This window comes from Malaclemys terrapin, chromosome 25, assembly GCF_027887155.1.
Source record: "Malaclemys terrapin pileata isolate rMalTer1 chromosome 25, rMalTer1.hap1, whole genome shotgun sequence".
Classification (NCBI taxonomy): domain Eukaryota; kingdom Metazoa; phylum Chordata; order Testudines; family Emydidae; genus Malaclemys; species Malaclemys terrapin.
In genome coordinates, this window is record NC_071529.1 from 7,165,366 (window position 1) to 7,188,509 (window position 23,144).

Consider the following 23,144-nt stretch of genomic DNA (forward strand, 5'->3'; position numbering starts at 1 on the left):
CTGGAATAAATTACCTAGGGAGGTTGTGGAATCTCGGTAATTAGAGGTTTTTAAGAACAGGTTAGACCATCGCCTGTCAGGAATGGTCTAATTATTACTTAGTCCTGCCTTGAATGCAGGGGACTGGACTAGACGACCTATTGAGGTCCCTTCCAGTCCTACGCTTGTATGTTCGTCACCCTACACTTGAACCCATACTGTTTATCATCAAACAATTACAACCCATACTCGATGGGGATGCCACCCTGAAAGAAATCTTTTCTGAATCCCCCTCTCTGGCCTTCAAACAACCACCCCTGCCCAGCCTGACTAAGCTCATCATCAGAAGCAATCCCTGCAGACCAGGGCAGACCAACTCAAAGCAGCATCAGACTCTGCCAGCACAACCGATGCAAAACCCGTGGACATATCTCCACAGCTGTAATTATCAACACCCCCCACAAGATCCCTGGGTTCTACACATACCTATCACTTGTGGTGTACTAGTGAACTAACTGCCCCCATAACAACAGTGGGTGAAACGAGAACCACTGCACTCTCAAATGACCATTCACAGAAAAATGATAAAAGACCTGTGGGAGAACACAGCACAGAGCGATAACTCTACATCTGACCTCTTCTCATCCTCCAAGCCAAAGGAAACCTGCACAACACCTTCAAAAGATGAGCCCCTCCTAGCTGCTTTTTTTCTTTTCCCCACTATGATGGAGAGGTGTTAACGGGCCAGTTCACCTTGAATGATGCCTTGAAACGTGTTAACTACTTGTGCTAAACAATTTATTCCACCTTGTACTTAGCTGCGACACTCTTGAGTACATTTCCCAGACCTGAAGAAGAGCTCTGTGTAAACTCGGAAGCTTGTCTCTCTCACCAAAAGCAGTAGGTCCAATAAAAGATATTACCTCACCCACCTTGTGTCTCTAATTTCCTGGGACCAACATGGCTACAACAACACTGCATAAAGACAGCTGAGAACATTGATGAAATGTTGCTGAAGTTATCTTAAAGTTACAAGAAACATTGTATCTTGTACAGTATTGCCAACCCCAAATGTTCAAAAATCATGTCAGGCTCATGAAAAATCATGAGATTGGCTTTAAAATCATGAGATTATGTAAAATATAATAATTTGGTGTTCATTTGCCTTCTGCTTTTTGAGCCGTGTGTGTTTGGGGCGGTGTCACATTTTGAAGCTTTCTCCACAGCCACTGGGGCTAGAAACTTACTTTTTCTTAAAGAACAAAGGTTGAAATTATTTCACATCCACCTGACTCCAGGAGTTGGAGCTTTAAGGAAAATGATAATTATCATGAGCCTTATGACAAAATCATGAGTTGGCAACACTGCAAGTTTTAACAGATTGAGCTGGGTTTTCTGAAAAGGATTGGTTTTCCTTTTGATAGCCCAAATCTCTGGAGCACTTTTTAAATGGTTTTATCTGATCAACATGGTGTTGAGACCAGAAAGCATCTTCCATATAAAATGAGGAGTGTGTGTTTGTTTGCATGAAGAACTGCAGTCACGTTAATACCTGGTAGTATATAATTATGCTGGCTTTCTGTTGCAGGCCCAGCAAGGCAGCCCCTCTTCTACGGGATCAGGGAACACAGAGCATTCCTGCACCTCCCAAAAACAGATTTCCGTCCAGCACAAACAGACGCAGGTATAGGCCAATAAACTGTAAAGCACATTGCCCTCTTGCATCTAAGCTTTACATTTGGTACAGTTTCGGCACTGGAGGAGAGAAGCGGGACATGAGTCTTGGTAGGTGGCAACCTACTGGCTTCATCAGAGGACTGAGTTTGGACTGTTGGATCTATTTGTGGCTCTGCCACTCTGCTGTCCCCTGGAACGAGTCCCACGACCTCTTTGTGCCTCAGTTTCTCTCTGTAAAATGGATACTTACGTACCTAACTGCTGATGGTGATTACTTGCTCTTTAGAACATTTTGAGACCTGATAAAAGACATACTCAGGGCCTAACTGATTTTCATATTTGGGGTCAGGAAGGAAGTTTTCCCCAGGTCAGATTGGCAGAGACCTTGTGGGATTTTTTTTCCCCTTCCTATGAAGTGTGGGTCACTTGCTGGGTTGAAGTAGAGTGAATGGTGGATTCTCTGTAACTTGATGTCTTTAAGTCAAGATCTGAAGTCCTATTGCTGGCGTGGGTCGGTGAAGTTCTGTGGCCTGTGATGTGCCGGAGGTGAGACTAGATCAGTGGTTCTTCACCTGTGGGCTGCCTGCAGCCTAATCAGCACAGAGCAGTGCCCCATGTGACAGCCTCAGGACCATACAGGTAGTATATTGGATGCAGCCCACAATGGTAAATAGGTTGAGAACCACTGGACTAGATGATGATGGTTCCTTCTGGCCCTAAAGTCTGAGTCTAAGAAACAACTGCCAAATGGTATGGGCTGTTCTTCCCCCTGTACCCATAATTCCTGTTTGTTACAGGGAATCAAATACATAAGTTTTCAGAAACAAAGACTTGCCTGTTTCTGCTGTTAAAAAGGAATAGCTCAATTCAGAGGCGGTTATTTAAAACGAGAGCATACGAATGGGAAACAAACGTCAGATGTAGCACTCCCCCCCCCGGCCATCGTAGGGCTGTGTGAAGACTAACGTCCTGTATAATGAATAGTGTGGGTATGTGACGACCAGTCTGAGATCTTCAAGGTGCGCAGTCTTACTCTGTCTACCTACTGAAATTTTAGCTTGGAACTAAAATACATTTGAAATCATGGCTGAGAGGCTATGCATTTTAAGCCTCCCCTCATGCTAGCTGTGTTGTTACTGCCTGGGAGAACACTGAAAACCAGAGGCCTTAAGGGCACTAAAGAAAATTCAGGAATGCAATACAGGAATCCATATTTACAGCGGAAGGTGGGGCTTTTGCAGCTCTTCAAATACCACTGCGGTTTCAGTGTTTCCCATGGCCGAATTGTCTAATGCTTGTCTACTCGTATTGTCTGACCTGTATGCTGAGGGTGTGCACCTTGGTAGAAAGAGAAGAGTGAAAATTAATCCTGGCTTCACCAGAATTCTAGAATGCGCAAAGCCCTGCTTTCTAGATTAAACTATTGAGAACCATGATAAATAGCCAAGACAAATATGTAGCAAGCTTTCTGTAGCTGAAATATTACTTATGTTCTTCTGACTTTGATTTGTGATGTTTGTCTCTGCAGTCTGACCTCACAATGGAAAAAATATCTGCACTAGAAAACAGCAAAAACTCTGACCTGGAGAAGAAGGAGGGGAGGATAGATGACTTATTAAGAGTAAGTGTGAACATGGAAAGGCTCTTGTAAAACCTGCTTTTTGGAGCATCCTGGTATTGCAAGAGTAGAACACATGCACAAATCAGGATTTTCTGTACTATATTTGGGGAAACTGACACTCTTAGAGAAGGAGGTAATGTGAATAATTGGTTAGGCTGAGAAGGATGGTTCTTGAGGTAGAAGCTATGGGGAGACTTGCCAGTATATGTAGAGATACCAAGTGTAGTAGTCAGGCTGGTCTGATGGGTACAGCTATTCCATCTCCTTATTTGCAAGTAAAAGAACTTCTTCTGAATAAACGGTTTCATTCTAAATGATGAGATCTAGTAGACTTGTCACTTGACTCAAAGGAAGTGATGGAAGCTATCCTCTAAATTAGAAAGCATATAAAGCATTAGAAAATATGCTGTGGGGCAGGGACCCCTACCTAGAGGACCTGTCGGACATGTTGGCATGTTGTCTACCAGAAGAAAGCAAGAGTCAAGGAGTAGAAAGCAAAACTGAATTTTTCCTCTTATTCCAGACTCTTCTGTATTGAAAACATTTCATAAAAAAAACTTGTTTCTGACCACACTAAGGCCCTTATTTTGGAAAGACTATACTTGTGTGTCTGGCCTCCCTATCTAGGATAATGTGTATGTAAAAGAGAGATGCTTTTATGGCATGGTCAAAAACATGAAAGATTTTGTGGAACACTTTCCAATAAACCAGGATGACAAATAATTCTGTTTCCTAATGACCTCAAGAATAACTCCTTAAAAAAAAAAAAAAAAGATTTTAAGAGGCCTACACTACTTAAGGCTTAACTGGATGCCAAATGACAGATTTTTCTGTTTTTAGATGTGTTGTTTTCTAGCCTACAAAGAAAGCACCCATGCAAACGTGATGTTCTTGAAAAACATCCCAGTTTCCAGAAAGAGAGTCTCTAGCAAGGCTGACCAGCTGTGCCAGAGAGCAATCCTACAGCTGAAAGTGCAAAGGAAGTCATCTTGCTGCTTCCTGTCAGTGTTCACTAGAGAGGAAGGATGGTCCAGTGATTACTGTGCTAGCCTGGGACTTGAGACACTAGTTCAGTTCACTGCTGTGTTGTAGAATTCCCACGTGACATTCGGCAAGTTACTCAGACTATGTCTACACTACAGCTTATGTCAGCATAAATTATGTCGCTCTGGGGGGGAGGGTGAATAAATCACCCCCTGAGCGACACAAGTTACACAGATAGAAGCGCCGGTGTGGACATAATTACACCAGCCTCCACAAGTAGCAATAGCTAAGCTGACAGGAGAGCTCTCTCCCGTCGACCTAGAGTGGCTACATTAGAGACGTCGCAGTGATGCAGCTGCACCACTGTAAACTCTAGTGTAGCCATGCGCTAAGTCTCTCTCTGCCTCAATTCCCGACCTGTGAAATAGGAAAGTAGCACTTCCCTACCTCCTGGAGTGTGGTGAGGTTACATTAAAGATTGTGAGGTGCTCAGATCCTCTGGTAACGAGGACCAGATAAGTACCATAGAGAGTGGATTCACTTGGTCTTTTATCTTGGTAACCAGTTGGCTGCTAATTTGCTTTTCTCTGACCTGGAGCCAGCTGAGTAGATTAGCTTTCAAGGTGATATGTGGCTTGGCTTTTTCAGGGCAGCCTTGAAAGTGGAAAGTTCGTATCTTGTTTTTGCTGACCTTGTGTACTTTCTTTTTTAGGCCAACTGTGATTTGAGACGGCAGATTGATGAACAGCAAAAGATGCTGGAGAAATACAAGGAACGGTTGAATAGATGTGTGACAATGAGCAAGAAGCTCCTTATAGAAAAGGTTAGCTGCTAGCTTTCCAAGTCTCTGTATCCAGAGCCACCCAGCTTTGGAAAACACACTCACTCTGTCACGCCTGTCCTGAACTCTAGAAACTTGCTCTTCAGAATGGAGTGAAACTTGTAGCCATTTGAAATACAGAATTAGAGCTGTGCGTTTTGAATAACTTCTCTGAAATGGTAATGGCGATGGCTTTCAGAGTGCAGAGCCTTTTGGCTTAGTTACTTTTGTCAACCTCAAAAGGAAACCCAGCATCCACTCATCTGAGCAGAATAGCCTGAGTTGTCGCATCTTATAATTCACATGTCACATTGCTATAAATTAGCATCTGTGATCCTAGCATGCAAGAGAGTATTGGAGGAGACTGCACAAGAAGGCACCATGGCTCAGTAAATGGGGGCTAGGACGTGCCAGGTGTCAGATGTGCTTTGTGACTTAGGGAAAATCATTTAACTTCTGCCTGTTTCTAGCTGTAAAATGGAGAATGTCTTTGTAAAGTGCTTTGAGTCCTATTGATGAAAGCGCACTATAAAAATACTAGGTTATTGCTTACCAGCTTTCAGCCTGCTTCAATGTTTAAAGACTTCATTACAATTAATGTTTTTAATTTACTCTTAAAAAAAAATTTTTTTAACTGTTTAAACCATTTACATCTGATGCGTGCAGGTATCGGGAAATATGGCAGTGCTGAAAACTTGTTTGAATTGCTTTAGTTGCGGCACTAATTGGTCTTAATTGGGCATGACCTCCTGTCTGTGAAAGTGAGGGATTTGTAACCAGATGGAGCTGAATGTTGTGTAGAACAGGTGCTGTGCAAGTGTCACTAATTGAGCTTTGCCAGTTCATCGCAGTCGATGGCAATATTAAGAGTTGGCTAAGAATAGAGTATTTAAAATACTGCATAACTTTCAGCTCAGAATTGATCATTGGCGGCTGCTGATTCAACACTTCTGTCTTGTCTGTCTTCAGTCAAAACAGGAAAAGATGGCATGCAGAGATAAGAGCATGCAGGATCGACTGAGACTGGGTCACTTCACTACAGTCCGGCATGGGGCCTCTTTCACTGAGCAGTGGACAGATGGCTACGCTTTCCAGAACCTCATCAAGTAAGAGTAGAAGCTTCCTTGTCTTTCTGATGAGGCAGAAAAGAAAATCCATCTCTTGTGCCTCTTATCCCAAAGCACTTTTGACTAATATGTGAGCTATATGCAGTGCTCTCTACTACCCTTTACATTGAAACTGAGCTACTATTTGACAATGCATAAACAATACTAGACAATGTTTTTAGGCCAGAAAGCAATGAATATCCTTCCAGTAAAAACTCTATTGCAGTTTAGGGAGTCAGAATCTAATTACCAGAGTTGGTGTGGCCAAGACACTGGGCTAATGCTGCCTCTGATAAAAAAAGGCCCCAGGGAATGTAAGTAGTCACGGCCTCTGTCTTACACCCACTTGAAATACAGAAAAGATAAAGATTGAATGAGTTAAAGGGACACAACTTAAATTATATAGTGCTAATTATTACCTTACCTGCGCCTTCAGTTAGAAGCGAAACTTGATTAAAACAAATTTACTTTGAACTCTTTTTGCAAGTCTCTCCTCTTGGAACATCCGTGAAGTTAGTTTCACTTCTGGTTCTTACTTCAGCAGTGTTTTGGTTGCAATCACTACAGGGGAATTGTGTATGTGTTCTTTAACAAATAGTGGAGACCTTTCTCTTGGACTCAGGTTTTGTTTAAAAAAATCATTTTTACAAATATCTTAAGTTTTAGGCCAAAACTGAGTTGCTTCTTTGAAGCCTATTTTAACTGACGGTTTATCTTTGACAGCAGTGCACGTCTATGGTGAAAACATTTGTTTTATAAAACAAATTCTTTGAGAGCAGCTAAACCCTATAGAAGATCTTCTAATAGCAGTAGAATACACACCTCTTTCCTCTTGGGGTGAGGGACCCTCCCATATTCTCCTATCCCAGACTGACAGCTACCAGGCCATGGTGATCTTATCTCTTTCCCTTCTCTGATGCTTCAGAGGAAGGCAAAACCGTTCTCAGTGCACCTGGCCAACTGTGCAATGCTGGGGCAGGGGGAATAGGACTGAGGAGGAGGGCAGGAATCTGCTCCTGATTCTGACTTCAGTCTGCTTACACCTTGGATCTTCAGATGGATGTTCACAACTGCGTGTGTTATGGTTGGTCGCAACAGGCTATGTATATTATTTTAAAGAAGTTTTTTAAAGAGAAATCCACAATACGCAACTTTTTTTTTTCTGGCAACAGTGTTCAGAGAGATAAAGGAGCTGCATAACCCAGGAAATGGAAATGACAAAACCCTTTTACGCAAGTCATCAATAGAAGTACCCTGCAAATTCCCACCTGGCCCAGGCCATTAAGTGGGACTTCCATGCAAATAAATCTCACATGAAGTAGTGCTTTATTTACAAACATGCAAAGACAAGAGCATGCACAATCCCCTAAGATTAAGGGTAGGTCTACACTACCCGGTAGTTCGGCGGCAAGCAAATCAAACTTCTGGGTTCGACTTATCGCGTCTTGTCTGGCCGAGATAAGTCGAACCCGGAAGTGCTCGCCGTCGACTGCAGTACTCCAGTTCAGCGAGAGGAGTACCGCGAAGTCGACGGCGGAGCCTGCCTGCCATGTCTGGATCGAGGTAGGTTCGAACTAAGGTACTTCGAACTTCAGCTACGTTATTCGCGTAGCTGAAGTTGCGTACCTTAGTTTGAATTGGGGGGGTTAGTGTAGACCTGCCCTTAGTCACCTCTTTCTGGTCCAGTGTGGGAACCCATTTCATCAAGCAGTGCACAGATGGTCAGGGGCTTTAGAATCTCCTTTAAGGGACCAAGTCCTTCTTTGCTTTTGCTGCAAGACATGTGAAAATAGAGGTGCTTTTGAAAGTTTTACCCGCAATCTCTAACTCCCATTTTGTAACTTAACTGCCAGAGTGTAATTGAAAGCTGATGGAACTTCGTCTCCTAAGTCATTTTGGTGCCTTTCAAAATTTTACCCTGGATTTTGAATTAAAATGACAGGCAGTTTTAATGATAGCTTTCTTCTGCAAGAAGATGGTCCGTCATTGGTGGGATTGAAAAAGGTTTGAGTTGCCTTAAGAAGTTGCCTTTAAGAGCTAGGGATCATGTGACCATAGCCCTGCAGTAGAGGATTCACTTAGCAGTGTTAGTCTTTAACGGGGAAGACAGCAATCTAAAATAGATCCTTTTGGGGACCTGTGAAAAGTGAGTGGGGTAGCTGACAAAGCCAACCATAAATCATGGTTCATTCCTGGGTTTTCTTTAAGATGGTCTCAGCTCCTCACTAGTAAAGAGATCATCACCTGCATGAATATTATGATGATTTGGGCACAGGATTTAATCTGTTGGAGGGCTTCTCATATTTCAGCAAATGAAGACTCCCTCGCTCTATAAATTGTGACTAACCTTTAGCAAGTTGAAGGATTTGACACCTCCCTCCCACAGTTGGCATGTCTTTCCATACTTTGTGTTAAAACACTTGATTTACTCATCCTAGGAATAGAAGTGATGTGAAAATCATTTTGCTAATCTGGGGGTAGGGGGGTGTAATTAGTCATCTGTTTCCATTACTTGTATTTTTATAATCTGTTCCTTTCTCGCCCCACCCCACTCCCTCTCCCCAAGGCAACAGGAGAGGATAAATTCCCAGCGGGAGGAGATAGAAAGACAACGAAAGATGTTAGCGAAACGGAAGCCACCTGCCATGGGACAGACCCCTCCAGCAAGCAACGAGCAGAAACAGCGCAAGAACAAGACCAATGGAGCAGAAAACGAAACGTATGTAACATGGCTTTGTATTGGGACGTTCCAGAGCAGCAATGTTTTTATAGGATATAGATGTGGGGGTAGACCAGCGCTCTGGGAAATGGAATACTGCACTCACTCCTAAGCTTTACTGTTTATCTCATAGACATTCCTTGTAAAAAAATATAGAATAAATCTAGCATTCAGGAACTTGTGGCTGCAGCCCTAAATATTTTCCATTGGCGTGAAATAGGGATCAATGTTGCTCATAGCAAGTTAGGAGAGTAGAATTTTCTTTTTGCATGTGCAAGCAGTATTTTCTGAAACATTGCAGCTGCATCTGTATCTAGCCTTAGACTTGAGAGAATAAAGGGTGCCATTTTTTTGTTCTCTTTGCTGAAATTTTCCAATCAGATTTATCACACCTCCAAATAAAGAAATGGTATATGGGTTAGCAGTCTTTATCCCATTGCAATTTCCTCTGAGGATTTCCAAATAAATCATCCGATATATTGGGGAAAGAGTCTCCACATAGTATAATACTTAAAGCAGTCCTTTCTATCTCCAAAGCACTTGCTAATATCAGCTAATTCCACGGCGGGGAGGGGAAAGATCATTCTCTCTCCTCCAGTAACTGAATCTTTTCTCTTGTGCACAAGATGTTGTTTTCAGTTAATTTATTGCTCTCCAAACATGCCATCTGGACCCTTCTGGAGACCAAAGCCATTTTTCTCCAGAACAATTTAGCATGGATAGTGGTGAGTCCAGGCTTCCCTGCCTCCCCAGTGGGTGTTGGTCCTTCTTCCAAGCCAGGATTATCTCCGAAGATGCTGGGGGTGGAGTTCAGTCTCCAAGCCCATTTCCTCCTGGTCTCTTCTGCTGACACTACCAAGGCGGCCACTTACCAAGTGTGTTGGCTCTCTTGTAATAAGGAAACCTACCCACTAGGAAGTAAACTAATGGCTTATCTACACCAACCTATAGTATGCCGCAAGTTGGGGTGTGACTCCACCGTTCACTAGCCCTCCATAAACTAACCATCCGTGTGCACCCTGCTGACGTGCATTAACCGTTACTTAGTGTGCTGTGATCTTGTCCTCCTTGAAACAGAACTAGTTAAAGTGTATTAACTGTTAATGCCTGTCAGCAGGGTCCACATGGACAGTTAGTTTGCAGCCGGCTAGTGTGGGGTTGCTTGCCACAATCTAAACGTTTAGGTAGACAAGCACTCGGTTCAGTTGACTATCTGGGGCTTCCATGAAGCACTTGGCTACCATTAACCAAGGCAGCATGCGTACTACTGACCTAATGGTGAAAGGCTCCATCCCCTATAACTCAAGCTTTCGAGCCAGCTGTTCCCTCTCTCTCTGTCACTACTCTCAGACTTCTCTTCATTCCTGCCATGTTTCTATCTCCCCTCTTCCCCTTTAGAGTTCCTTTCACCTTGTGCCTTTCATTCCTTATCTCTCTTTACTCATTGAGTCCTTCTCCTTGGTTCCTAGAAAGGTCCATTCCACACTCAAGGTCCCATGTAATCTTCCCTAAATACGGTAAACCAGGATCATAATTTTGAATGGCTTTCTATATTTCATGTTGCTAAAACCGCTGTGTGGGGATTGCATGACTTAGTGGAGCTGATGAGAGCCCAGGGCCCTTCTGCCTTTTCAGTTTCTATTTCAGAGTGTGCCCATGTAACAAAAACTGCCACTGCTTTTTGGCACTCAAGATAAAGTTGTCAAAGAACTCAATGAGCCATGGAGAGAAGTCTCCTCTCTTACGAGAATGGTGCTTCCTCTTTCATGGTTGATGCGTGTTGTCCGGTTGAATTGTAGTGGAATGTGTTACCTGTGCTTTGGGCAAATAGAGGGCTTCAGTAGCAAAGATAAATCCGAAACCATTAACCGTGGCTTATGTCACACACGTCAGTTGCTATATACTCCTTTCCAGGAACACCAGTATGTATCAGCACACTCACTGCGGGCTGGAAGTGCAGACTGAACGCCTGTGTGTGATTATTTTAAAATCTTAGGAAGAATAAAGACTTTTCACAGCTTGCAACTATAAACTTGAGGGGACAAGAGAATGTTCATGGCTCTTTCCCACTTCCTCTAGAAGATTTGCCACTTAGAATGTATGACTAGTAAGACCAGGCCTGATGCTTGGGAGGGGCAAGACTTTTAATCAGGTGGTTTTTGTGCCTGATGCAGAATCTTAGGCTATGTCTACACTACTGCGGTAAATTGACCTACGCTACGACGTACCTTAGGTCGAGTTACCACAGGGTCAACACCATGGGGCGTCTCCCATCGACTTACCTTACTCTTCTCATTGGAGGTAGAGTACAGTGGTCGACTGGAGAGTGATCTGCAGTCGATTTGGCGGGTCTTTACTAGACCCGCTAAATCGACCGCCGGTGGATCGATCTCAGAGTGTTGATCCCTGCTGTAGTGTAGACCTGCCCTTAATGTAGTTAAGTTATGTATGTCCAGATAGATCTGCTGTTTGTCAGCCTCCTGAATAGCACCGATATTCTTCAAATTTAGGGTGACTTTTTAGTGGGTAGCACAGTTGCTGGAGACATCTTGTAAAGTTGGCAGGCACCAGGCACATGTGGTGAGGATGGAGCTCGTTAGCCTACGAAAACCTTGCTTTTGAAATGAGCTGAGCAATTGGTATAATCAGGATAAGCTGGATTTTTACTAATTCGTTATATTATAATCTTTGGTTCTAATGGAAACAAGCCCTGATATTAACCAACATTGAAGCTCTCGCTGCAGTGTGTGGAGTCGGAGGCAATTCAGGGCTGAAGTTGATATTCCACTAACCTTTCCCCTGGGGTCTAGGCATTGAAATCTGTAAGAGATACGCAAGCTTCCCCCAATGTTCTCATAAACTTTGCTGCAGTGGGGCAGTCAGAATTTGGAATGTTCTTGTTTTATCAGGATATGTCAACATAGTATGAATGTATGTTTGATTTTAAAAGCAGTTGCCTGGTAGCTAATTATATTATGGGTATGTCAGCAGTGGCCAAACGTACTGACCCTCCGAGCCACATGCGATAATCCTAAGACGTTTGAGAGCCGTGTGCACCTCCCAGGGCTCGGTGCTTCTGCCCTGTGGCAGAGTGGTGGGGCTAGGGGCTTCAGTCCCACGGGAGGCACCTGCCGGGGCTTGGAGCTTCAGCAAGAGCGGGGCTGAAGCCCTGAGCCCCATCAGGTGCCCCGCGCTGGGCTGAAGCTCCTAGACACTCTTTTCCCCCCACCCCTTGCTGGGCAGAAGCCCCTAGCCCCACCATCCTACTGGAGGGCAGAAGCCCCGAGCTTCCCCCCACAGTCTGATAGGTAGAGAATGGAGTGGGAGGCTATGCGAGCTGCATTTTCGGCACCCCAGTTGTATTTAGGCTGTGGCGGGGGTGAGCACTTTTGCCCTACACAATAAGTGTGTCCTATTTTGATACTTTCTAACTCAAACTGTTTACTTTTAGATGATTCTTTTAGTTTGTATTTAAATTTCTCCACCCTTGAAATAGTATTGTTTTGATAGAGTTGTGCACATTATCTCCTCTTAAAGTAGCGTTGCCAATCGTGTAAAATTCCCTTTACATGCTTTTCAACTTCAAAATACTTTACAAAAATAAATCCTCGTTTTTGCAGCAAGTTATTGACCTCATTGTATTTCCTTGGGCTGCCCCAGATATGCAATTTCTGGCTGACCGTCTAGACAGCTCTGCAGGCTGAAGGTTTGGGGTTTTACCTACAAACAAGAGTCATGGTGGATTCTCCATCACTGGCAACTTTTAAATTGTGATAGGATGTTTCTCTAAAAGATCTGCTCTAGGAATTACTTTGGAAAGGTTCTCTGGCCTGTGAGAGACAGGAGGTCAGACCAAATAGTCTCAATGATCCCTTCTGGCCTTGGAATAAATAAGGTTTTCCTTCAGTCGTCAGTAATAATCACTGAGTGTTTTCCAAATTCCTTCTCTGAAAAAATAGCCATTTTCAGTGCTTTAAAAATTGCCACCCTGGTGTATTGTAAATGCCATTCAGAATCAGCAGGAGTTGGGTGCTAAATCTTTTGGGATCCTTTAAAAATCCCACCCTAATTGTTTGGAACTCAGTCTGCGCGTTTTGAGCACAGATGTGTCATCCTGGTTAGGGTGCCTTAAAAGGGGGGAAAGGTGCTCCTGTGATAGGAGCGTTGAGCCATGTTTACCCAAGAGTAGTTATGAAATTCAGTCACCGCCTGAAAATAGGCATCTATAATGTAAACATGGCCAAGACAGTAATTTAAGGCAGGAAGCTGAATTTGTAGGGGTTTTTGTGGTCTAGTGTGTTCAGTAGCTAGCTCGGGCTGTCACAGGGCCCTCGGCTAGAATGGAAGTCATGTATTTCAAGTGTGTTTATATTAAATAGGACAGTGTTTATTTTCCAGCCTCCTTGGCTTTTTTAAAATACTAGAAGCTAGCATGTAGCTATTTCTGGAAATACTAGTCCAGTGAGAGCCATTCCAGTGCTTGTGAAAATCTATCCATTTTAGACTGGTTCACCCTGTCTGTGTGTCTCTCTCACACGCAGCCCACATTTGGTTTATTCAGTTGTTCGGGTACCCCAAATCCTGCAATAGCAACCAGTTGTCAAAGCTTGCTGAAAACAGGGTTCAGTCTGGGCAGGCTTCTTTAAAGCCAAGTAAATTTGAGATTACAGAACAATCTGGATTAACTGGATCTGATTTAAATGCAGGTCAGCTCTTTTCTTGAGAGCTTGTGTTGTAATCCGTTCTACAAGGAAGAACTACCAATGTGCCACATGACTTTTTGTTCTGTGTCCCTGTTGATGGTATTGGTTGTAGTTTTTTTAGAACAGTTAGATTGTTAATTTGGAATGTAGTGATCTTTCGCAGTAAGGGGGATTTATTAGGAGAACCTACATCCTGAATATTGGACTAAATGCTTGTTCAGACAACGGTAAAGCGGGCAAATTCCAATTATACTTATTGTTCAACTGTAGTTGAATTATAGCTACCACTAAGAGACATCCATTCGAGGAGCAGGTATATTAACTAGGAAATTGAGTAATCCTGGCTCTTATGTTTTAAGGGCTAGTCATTGTTGTAGGAAATGTTTGTAGAGGAGGGCAGGTCGGGATTTATAAGGTGGTCCTAGGCTGTGACACACCCTCCTGCAATTGCTTTGCCTGCCCCACTGCTATGTCAGGCTGTCTCCAGCATGCCAGGAGGTGTACAGGAACAGAAGAAGCTAGAGATGGGCAAGACGTGGCATAGAGCCCAGAGCTGTTCTGCACGGAGATGTCTGTTTAGCAGCATGAAGCTCAGAGAGTGGAGCTGCCTTCTAACACTCAGTGTGGTACTGAGTTGCTAGGGGAGTGAGAAGCATAACATTGTGGAGCTGAGAGGTGGCTAGAAGTTGGGAGGGAGTTGAGGCTTCTGTTTGGGAACAAGAGGAGGAGAGAATTAAAGCTATGTATATCTGCCCCCCTTGCCCCTCATATAAATCTTGTGGGTATAACATTGACAGCTGCAAGTGGTAGTGTGCTTTCTACACAACAGTCAGTGGGATCCTGAACAAATTCTGAAGAGTTTGGAAGTCATGTAATATAGCATCCCAGAGGTAGTTCTCTGTAGATTTGTAACGAGATCTGATTGAACAGGTTTTTAAAAAAATAAATAAATAAAAATGTAAAACCGAGTTAAAATTCAGAAATAACAAATCAGAACATTCAAAAAGTGAAGGTTTCTGACGCAATGTTCAATATTTACAGTATCTCCTCTTGGTTTTCTTTGTTAGGCGTAAACCTTAGTAAATTAAATATGTACCATGAAATAGACTTCAGACACACTCAGCGCTCTATTACAGCGTGTCAAGACTTGAGCACTATCTTCAGTAGGAGAGAGACTGCAGAATGTGATATACACATTTCAAACAATCTGTCAGTTGCTGAAGGATACAGCATGCGATGCTCCTTCTTATAGCTGAGCAGATTATTAAATGGGTGTGTATTTGGCATAGTCCATCTGCTGGACAGGAATTGCACTAGAGTGGAATTTTATTTACCAGTGCCATGGTAAGTTGGCTGCATTGAAACTTATTCTCTCTCTCCCCCTTGGGTAGTCCTGTTTAGACCAGCCTGGCTACTTGAAACTGTAACCGAGACTGTGCTTACAAATGTGTTGGATATGTCTGTGACACCGTTCTCTTGTGTACGCAGGTTAACGTTAGCTGAATATCATGAACAGGAGGAAATCTTCAAACTCCGACTAGGTCATCTTAAAAAGGTAAAGAAGTCGTTACAGAAATAGCTCTAAGAAGCACTTGCAAGCTACATATGAACTTTGTGTAAGAGTTATTGGCCTGAATGCAAAAAAGGAGACAGGCACATAAGTCCCAGTTTTGGCTCCACTGCGAAGCACAAAACTCTTGCTGAACCCTGTAGGCTCCTAAATTCACTACATTTTCAGGGTAAAAGTTCCCAGGTGCCTGTGTTCCTGCCTCTGGGAACACACTGCTGCCTCCCTCTAGGCCTGAGGTCCCCAAAGTGTGGGGTGTGCCCTCTATGGGGGTGTGGAGGAAAGTCCAGGAGGGCACAGTGGGCCTGGGCCAGCCCCCACAGGAGAGGGAGGGAGTGCCACCCAGCCCCTCCCCACCCCCAGCCTCGGAGCAGCTCTGCTCCTGGGCCACGCCAGCCGCTGGCCGCGACCCCATTCCGAGACCCACCACCAGCTGTGGCTCCAGCCTCAGCCCCCTTACCTCTGGCTGTGTCATCCCCGTCCCCAGAGCCACGGCCCTGCTCCTGGCCCGGGAGAGGCACAGACAGGGGTAAGTGGGTGTTCAACCCTCAAAAGTTTGGGGACCGCTGCTCTAGGCGTCTGGATGTGCATGTCCCACCTCAGCCCCAGTGTGATTCACAAACCAGGGGAAGATATGCGCTCAGCTGCCGAAGTGACATGCTGGACCCAATCCAACAGGCGGACTCAGAGTCCATCTGCCGGATCAGGTCCTATTCAGAATTCGCCAGGAGAAGGAGGTGGTGGTTCCCACCTTACAACTTTTAGCCCCGTGTTGAAAGCACTTCCTGGGACATGGAAGATGCAGGTTCAATTTCCCCATTTCTGCTGGGGGTGGGGAGAGGATTTGATCAGGGCGTCCACCTCGGAGTGCTCTTAACCAATGAGCTATGGGATGCTCTGATGTGGAGCTCCTTCGGTCTCTCCTTTTGAAGCTGTTCCACTGTGGATATGGACTTTAGTAGTCATTGGGCCAGAGAAAGAGAGAGTGACTCTGACTCTGTAGTCCAGTGGTTAGAGCACCCAGCTGGGAGGTGGGAGACCCCTGGTCCAGTCACCCTGCTCCAATTGCTCTTTCATTGTTTAGCCACAGTGGAACAGCTCCAATAGGAGAGATTGAGGGAGCCCCACATCAGAGCATCTCCTAGTTCAGTGGTTTGAGCATTCTTCGGAGAGGTGGGAAACCCCTGTTCAAATTTTTTCTCCCCCTCTGGCAGAGAGGGGGGAATTGAACATGGAGCTCCCGCATCCCAGGCAAGTGCTGCTCCTCTGGCAAAGGTGCCAGACTCCGAAGAGTGAATATCCAGCAGAAGTAGGTGCCCCTCTGCAGCCTGGATTTAGATGCCCATCTACCTGAGAGGAGCAGGGCGTAGGGTACACCCCTCTTCCTGGCATTTCCCATTGGCTAGTTTAGGCAGCTCCCTGCCTAGTGTGCTGGCTTTTGTGAATCCCGTTCAGAGGGGTCTGTCTCGCCATTCATTGCGTAGGGAACCTAGGTGCCTAACTCAGGCTTTGTGAATCACACAGATTTTTCCCGGCACCTAAAAGTTCGGCGCCATGAGGTTCAGCAGCACACCACCTAACTCCTTGTGTGTATCCAGGCCATTGTAACTTGTCTGAGAGAGAAGCGATCTTACTGTATTTCCCAGGGCAATAGTGTCAAGGAGAGAGGTGTTCATAGCTTCCTACTAAGGCTGTATGTTTGTCATAGCTATAACCTCCATGATCTGTAGGGTTTTTAAATGAGAAAACCCTATATGTCACCCCACCCAGCCCACTACGGAGCACGGCATATGTCCAGCACAGGGGGCAGGGAATATGTATGGGCTAGCGAGCTTACTAGAGCCCAGTGGAGATAAGTGAGGATTTTTGAAAGGCTCATTAAACCATTGTCTAATTTGTAATAGAAATATGACTTTTTCTCATGACAAAGCCTATGAATTAAAATATCAGGTGCTGCGACTTCTTTAACTAAAGTTATGATATTTATAACCCCTACTATTCCCCGCCCCCAAGTGTGACTCCATATTTTTGCCACATCAAGCAACCAGTCTCCTGCGTAACACTCTAGACAAATCTATTCAGCACTCTTTGATAACTCCGAATAATACTCAGTTATAAAATCATACATTTTTCCTTCTCGTTGGCATCAGCAGGAGCTCTCCCTGCAAGCAAACTTATTTTTAGGTAATTGTTTGCTTCCTTATTAGCTCATTAGTCACTATAGTCTTTTATTAGAGCAGCTCAGAAAACTTTGACCGATACAACTTCAGCAAAAACTAGCCAAGAATATTTTCTCAAGTGTCTTTCCAGTTTCCTGACCAGCTCAGATTGCCATTAACACTAAAATAGGGATGGGGTGGGGTTACTTGCTTTGGTTTGAGGAAGCTCCTTTTGTAGCATCTGGCTTCAAAGAGAGTAGCTTTTCTGTCCCTTGGTGAATAAGGCAGACAGGCCATTAGGCCTGTAGGGAGTTTGGCCTTCAGTGTTTTCACTGGCCAGTATCTGAACCCTGCTTTTACCAATCACATGCTGAATGTGAAGGCCTGGCCTGCACTACTCTGTTTTCTTTTACCCAGCATTGCTTCCACTGCTGCTAGCAAAGATGGGTATTACAGTGTATACAGGGCCAATTGCATGTCAACCGCACCATGTCCTCTCTACCTACTATGGGCAAGGCTAGACGACATGGAGCTCAAGCTATATTTATCCTGTAGCTACCTCCATTCCTACCAGTGGAGGAAATCACAGGTCCACTTATTGTCAGTGTAATGTAGCCCAGAACAGAAGAATCCATTTAGAACTTGACCTTTACAGAAAATGAAGTAATGCTCTAGGATTGTCTCATTGTCTGATGCTGTGCTTACCCTCCTCCACTTTGGGAATTAGCTCATTTTTAATCGGTGAAAATAGAATACAAGTTGAAAAGGAGGGGTGTCTAATGTGATAATCCATGTATAATTTGAAACCTGATGGAAGCTGTCAGTAAAAGCTTATGTACCCTGATTCAACAGTCTGTGTAAAAGGACAGAATCAACTACGTAGAATCTCTCTTCCTTTCAGGGGTGAAGTTAAAAACTACGTGCAGCATGGAAAGCCAAAGCTCTGGGTAGCCCACATCCTCCCACTTCCTGGAGACATTTTTGTTTTCTGTGGCTCTTCTGGAAACCACTGGGCTTTTTATAAATCTGAAAAGATATCAAGATGCTGCTTAAGATATAAAGTTACAGCTCTGTTCCAGAATCTGTGTAACTTTCAGGAGGGTCTTGGCTGTTTTTATCAGTGATACTTATTAGCTTCCACATGACACACTTCAAACTTTCAGAATTACCTGCTGTTTAATCTTCCTATACAATTCTAGGATACTTTCTTTGTTTGCACTGAAAGCGTATAATTTAATCAGTGTGTTCCTAACTGCTGGAATTGAGGAAGGCATAATTAACATATTGGCTGGGGGGAAGGGGAAGAACTTGTACCAACTCCCATCTGTAGTTTGGATGCAGAGTCACAAGCAAAACAGCCCAATAGTTTCCTCCTCCTATTTGTTATCTTGAAGTTGGCTGTAATCATAGTTTTCATTCTACCAAACCAGTCATGTACCATTAAATTCCAGTTAGTGTGTCCATAAATCAGGTGAAACTAGCTACCCAATGTCTTGAACTGTTTGTCATCTTTTTTCCTACAGGAAGAAGCAGAGATCCAGGCGGAGTTGGAACGACTAGAGAGAGTTAGAAATCTACATATCAGGGAATTGAAAAGGATACACAATGAAGATAATTCACAGTAAGCATGGGGAGGCATGTAGGGGAGAGAATAGGCATCAAATGGTAACTTCTCAAGGAAAGCTAAATTATCTTAGGATACATTTGTCTGGTAATGGGAATGCACCATGCTTAATTCTGCTTTTAATATCCTGCCACCCACTGAGAGATACAGTACTGTGCTGACTTAAAAGCATTTGTGTGTAAAATATGTAGGATTTAATACTTTACAAATGACTTTGGAAGCTTTTGCAATGTCATTGATAAATGACTATCCAATCATTTGAAAACTGGACATAACCACGTTTTTGAGACTTAATAAGAAGTGTCCTCTCTGAGCTGTATAATATCTGACTTATTATTAGTAGATGGCATTACCATTGTCAATGTTAAATTGTCCTCTCCAGATTTAAAGACCATCCAACGCTAAATGACAGATATCTTTTGCTACATCTTTTGGGTAGAGGAGGCTTCAGTGAGGTATATAAGGTAAGTTTTTGAAGAATTAGTCTGTTGTGTTGTATTTTGAGTCTGCACAGAGATACTCAGTAAGCAAAATCTGACATTTGTTCTCTCAAATGGAGAGAGTATCTGGTTGTGGGGGAAGGAATGTAGAAATACATGTCGCATCTGGCTTTGATTTAGACAGCAGACCTGATATTTAGTTTCTGTTCTCCACAAGATTTTATTGAAACATGCATTTGTTGGGAATGTCACACTGGTATGACTAGGAGAATGACATGAAATACCTCTTGAGACTTAAACAAGTGTTAGAAATCTGCTTTTAAAAGGTATATTTGAAATGGCTACATTGCAACGGCACAGTAGGGCTTTAAATCCGACACATTATTGTAAATGAAAGGAAAATAACTTCCAGGGATATATGGCACAGCCTTCATTTTTTAAGTCTAGGAAGTGTTTGTATCCCACCATTGACATACTGAACAAACAATCCTTGGTCACATGGGTAAGGATTATTTACATGACATTGTTTTGCAAGATCAAGACCTATGATACTTAGACTAGGCCATGCTGCTAATTGGAGAGATTAAGAGATTAATTTTAAATAAATTGAAAGCATCTGTTTCCCCAAGCATCCCATATGTGCTCTGTAGTTCATAGTCAATTTGATGCTAATATTAGTCTAAACTAAAATATAAACTCAGGTATTGGACACTTATATGAATAACTAGACTATCTAGAGCCATAATAGTATTAAGTTTGAAAAAGGATATTGAACCTCATGTTTCAGGATTTAGAGTAATCTCTAACGTTAGGGGTTAGAACAAGATTGGGTGGGGGGCACGATTATCCCACACCTGCATACAATGGGATGTCTTGCACTGTGCTCCAAAACGCCTGGATCAAAGACAGGATCCTGGATTAGATTAAAAGAAAATATATGGAGATATACCTATCTCATAGAACTGGAAGGGACCCTGAAAGGTCATTAAGTCCAGTGAAGCCCCTGCCTTCACTAACAGGACCAAGTATTGATTTTGCCCCAGATGGCCCCTTCAAGGATTGAACTCACAACCCTGGATTTAGTAGGCCAATGCTCAAAGCACTGAACTATCCCTCCCCCTGGAGGGAGCACTGCCATGGAACACTGCATCGATCCAGAAGCACAATTCCAAAATTTGTGTGTGCTGGGATGCTCTTTAAGATCCCAAGGGGTGAAAAATGTCAGCATGAGCTATGCAGCTGAACCATTGGCTCTCCAACCACAAATGGGTTGAAACTTCTTCTACCTGGAGATGTGACATCTAGCAATGTGCATTAAACCAATATATGTCCTATGCATTTTTATTTTTATTTTAATTAAGTACAAGTGACTTTGGTGGCTCAAGGCGTCATGGCAGGGAGCCTTCCTTGCCGGTTTTCATCAAGTATAGGTTGTTACTATCGCATGGCTGTTTGGCTTGTGTGAAATGAGTGGTGCACTCAGTCTAGATCCCAGTGGATGGACTAGTGTTCTAAAATCACCAATTGTCTTACACTAATTGGCTCCCTTATTGGCAGGCGAATTAAAGGACAGATTCTTAAATTGTATTCAGAGTAGATAGCATTAGTGACACTAACTACAGCATATTGCCATCTATTCTTTGCTTTGATTGCATTGGGACACTAGTGTGGAATCTCTTGTTCACATTTGCAGTATTAATTTGAAATTGCAACTCTACTGATACTTACTTTTTTTCTTTGTAGGCATTTGATTTAACAGAACAGAGATACGTAGCTGTGAAAATTCACCAGTTAAATAAAAACTGGAGAGATGAGAAAAAAGAGAATTATCACAAGTAAGTGGTGCTGTAAAGTCGAGATACCAGATAGTAGAACAATGCATTGCTGTTTTTTCCCCATCTTGGCCTGAGAATTGGTTCCTATCTATTGATACTGACTAGAATATGTATTTTAATGCAGCTAAATGTAAAGGTGTACATCTAGGAGCAAAGAATGTAGGCCATGCTTTCAGGATGGGGGACTCTATCCTGGGAAGCAGTGATTCTGAAAAAGATTTGGGGATACTGGTGGATAATCAACTGAACATGAGCTCCCAATGTGATGCTGGGGCCAAAAACACTAATATGATCCTGGGATGCACAAACGGGACTCTCAAGTAGGAATAGAGAGGTTATTTTACTTCTATATTTGGCACTGGTGCTGCCACTGCAGAAAACTGTGTCCAGGTCTGGTGTCCATAATTCCAGAAGGATGTTGATAAATTGGAGAGCATTCAAAGAAGAGCCACGAGAATGATTAAAAGATTAGAAAACATCCCTTATAGACTCGAGGAGCCCAATGTTTAGCTTAACAAAGAGAAGGTTAAGGGGTGACTTGATTAGTCTGTAAGTATTTTTCTGAGGAACAAATATTTAATAATGGCCTCTTCAGTCTAGCAAAGGAAAATCTAACATGATCCAATCGCTGGAAGTTGAAGCTAGACAAATTCAGGCTGGAAATAAGGTGTAAATTTTTAAAAGTGAGCATAATTAACCATTGGAAAAATTGACCAAGGGAGGTGGTGGTTTCTTAGTCGCTGACCATTTTTAAACCAATATTGGGTATTTTTCTAAACAATTTGGTCTCAGAATTATGTCGGAAGTTTTCTGACCTGTATTATACAGGAGGTCCTACTAGATGATCCCAGTGATCCCTTCTGGCCTTAGAATCTGTGAAATTATGAATTCTCCTCTCCTTCCTCACTATTTGCTGCAAAAGTGAAGCCACTTCCTCCCACCTTGTTAGTATCACCTCAGAAATGTCTGAAATGAGCAAGAAAAGTGAGTGGATGCTTGCAAAATAAGAGCATTGTTGGGGTCTGGACCAACAGTGGTGCTGAGAGTTTTGTTTCCCCTTAATAAGGGGATATTTCCTCTATATAATGACTTGGCCTCACTCATGCAGAGAACAAAAGCCTTAAGTACATTCCCAACTCCCCAGAGACACTCGTTGGGAGTGTGCTTTCAAAAAACTGTACCGCTTGGTTTCCAAGAATATTTAATACTTTCTGAATTGTATGAATAAGCTTCCATTTGAAGGTGGAACACCGAGCGCTGTGCCATGATCATTATATCTAAAGCGCTTAATGTAGAACCCAAAGTAAAATCTCTGTTGCTAATGCCCAGAGTCTTGCCTTTCAGACATGCGTGTAGAGAGTACAGAATTCACAAAGAACTGGATCATCCTCGAATAGTTAAACTCTATGACTACTTCTCGCTGGATACTGACTCGTAAGTGATGTGTTGATGTGCCTTTGCACTGCATTTGCCAAGTTCCCCACAAAGTGTTTAATCAAAAGCTTTCCAGCAAACCTTAGTGATCCTGCAGTCAGGGTAGATCAGTACTTTACACAGTGGATCTTGTCACTACTGAGTATCGTTTGGACATGAGCTTAGGAGTCAGAAAAGGATTATCCATTTATATGGATAATGAACACCCACAGTTGTATAATAGGGGATAAAAGCGTATAAGGGACCCTCATGCTTCAGGGAATAAGCCAGCCACGAAGGGCGGGTCTGTACGGCTACACAGTGCATGGCAAGCCTGGGTGCAAGGCTGCAGCACTCCAGCCTGCCGTGCTTGAGTTGTCCATGTGGACCCTGCTGCTGCACGCAAGAAGTTTCTCGGTGCACTTTGCCTACTGCTCTCTGAAACAGTCATATGCAAAAGACATCCATGAACTTTTAGTGCACTGCAGCAGGGAATG

General features: G+C 43.3%; 1 protein-coding gene across 4 annotated transcripts in view; it reads left to right on the forward strand.

The window, feature by feature from the left end:
* TLK2 (tousled like kinase 2) overlaps positions 1-23,144 on the forward strand; it is a 53,149-nt gene that overhangs the window by 19,387 nt on the left and 10,618 nt on the right. For all 4 annotated transcript variants that reach the window (XM_054014331.1, XM_054014333.1, XM_054014332.1 and 1 more), the window contains 10 exons: positions 1,568-1,663; positions 3,185-3,277; positions 4,974-5,084; positions 6,051-6,187; positions 8,754-8,906; positions 15,098-15,164; positions 18,859-18,956; positions 19,342-19,423; positions 21,143-21,234; positions 22,579-22,668. In XM_054014331.1, the coding sequence (XP_053870306.1) occupies positions 1,568-1,663; positions 3,185-3,277; positions 4,974-5,084; positions 6,051-6,187; positions 8,754-8,906; positions 15,098-15,164; positions 18,859-18,956; positions 19,342-19,423; positions 21,143-21,234; positions 22,579-22,668 (1,019 nt within the window). The remainder of the gene's footprint in view (positions 1-1,567; positions 1,664-3,184; positions 3,278-4,973; positions 5,085-6,050; positions 6,188-8,753; positions 8,907-15,097; positions 15,165-18,858; positions 18,957-19,341; positions 19,424-21,142; positions 21,235-22,578; positions 22,669-23,144) is intronic.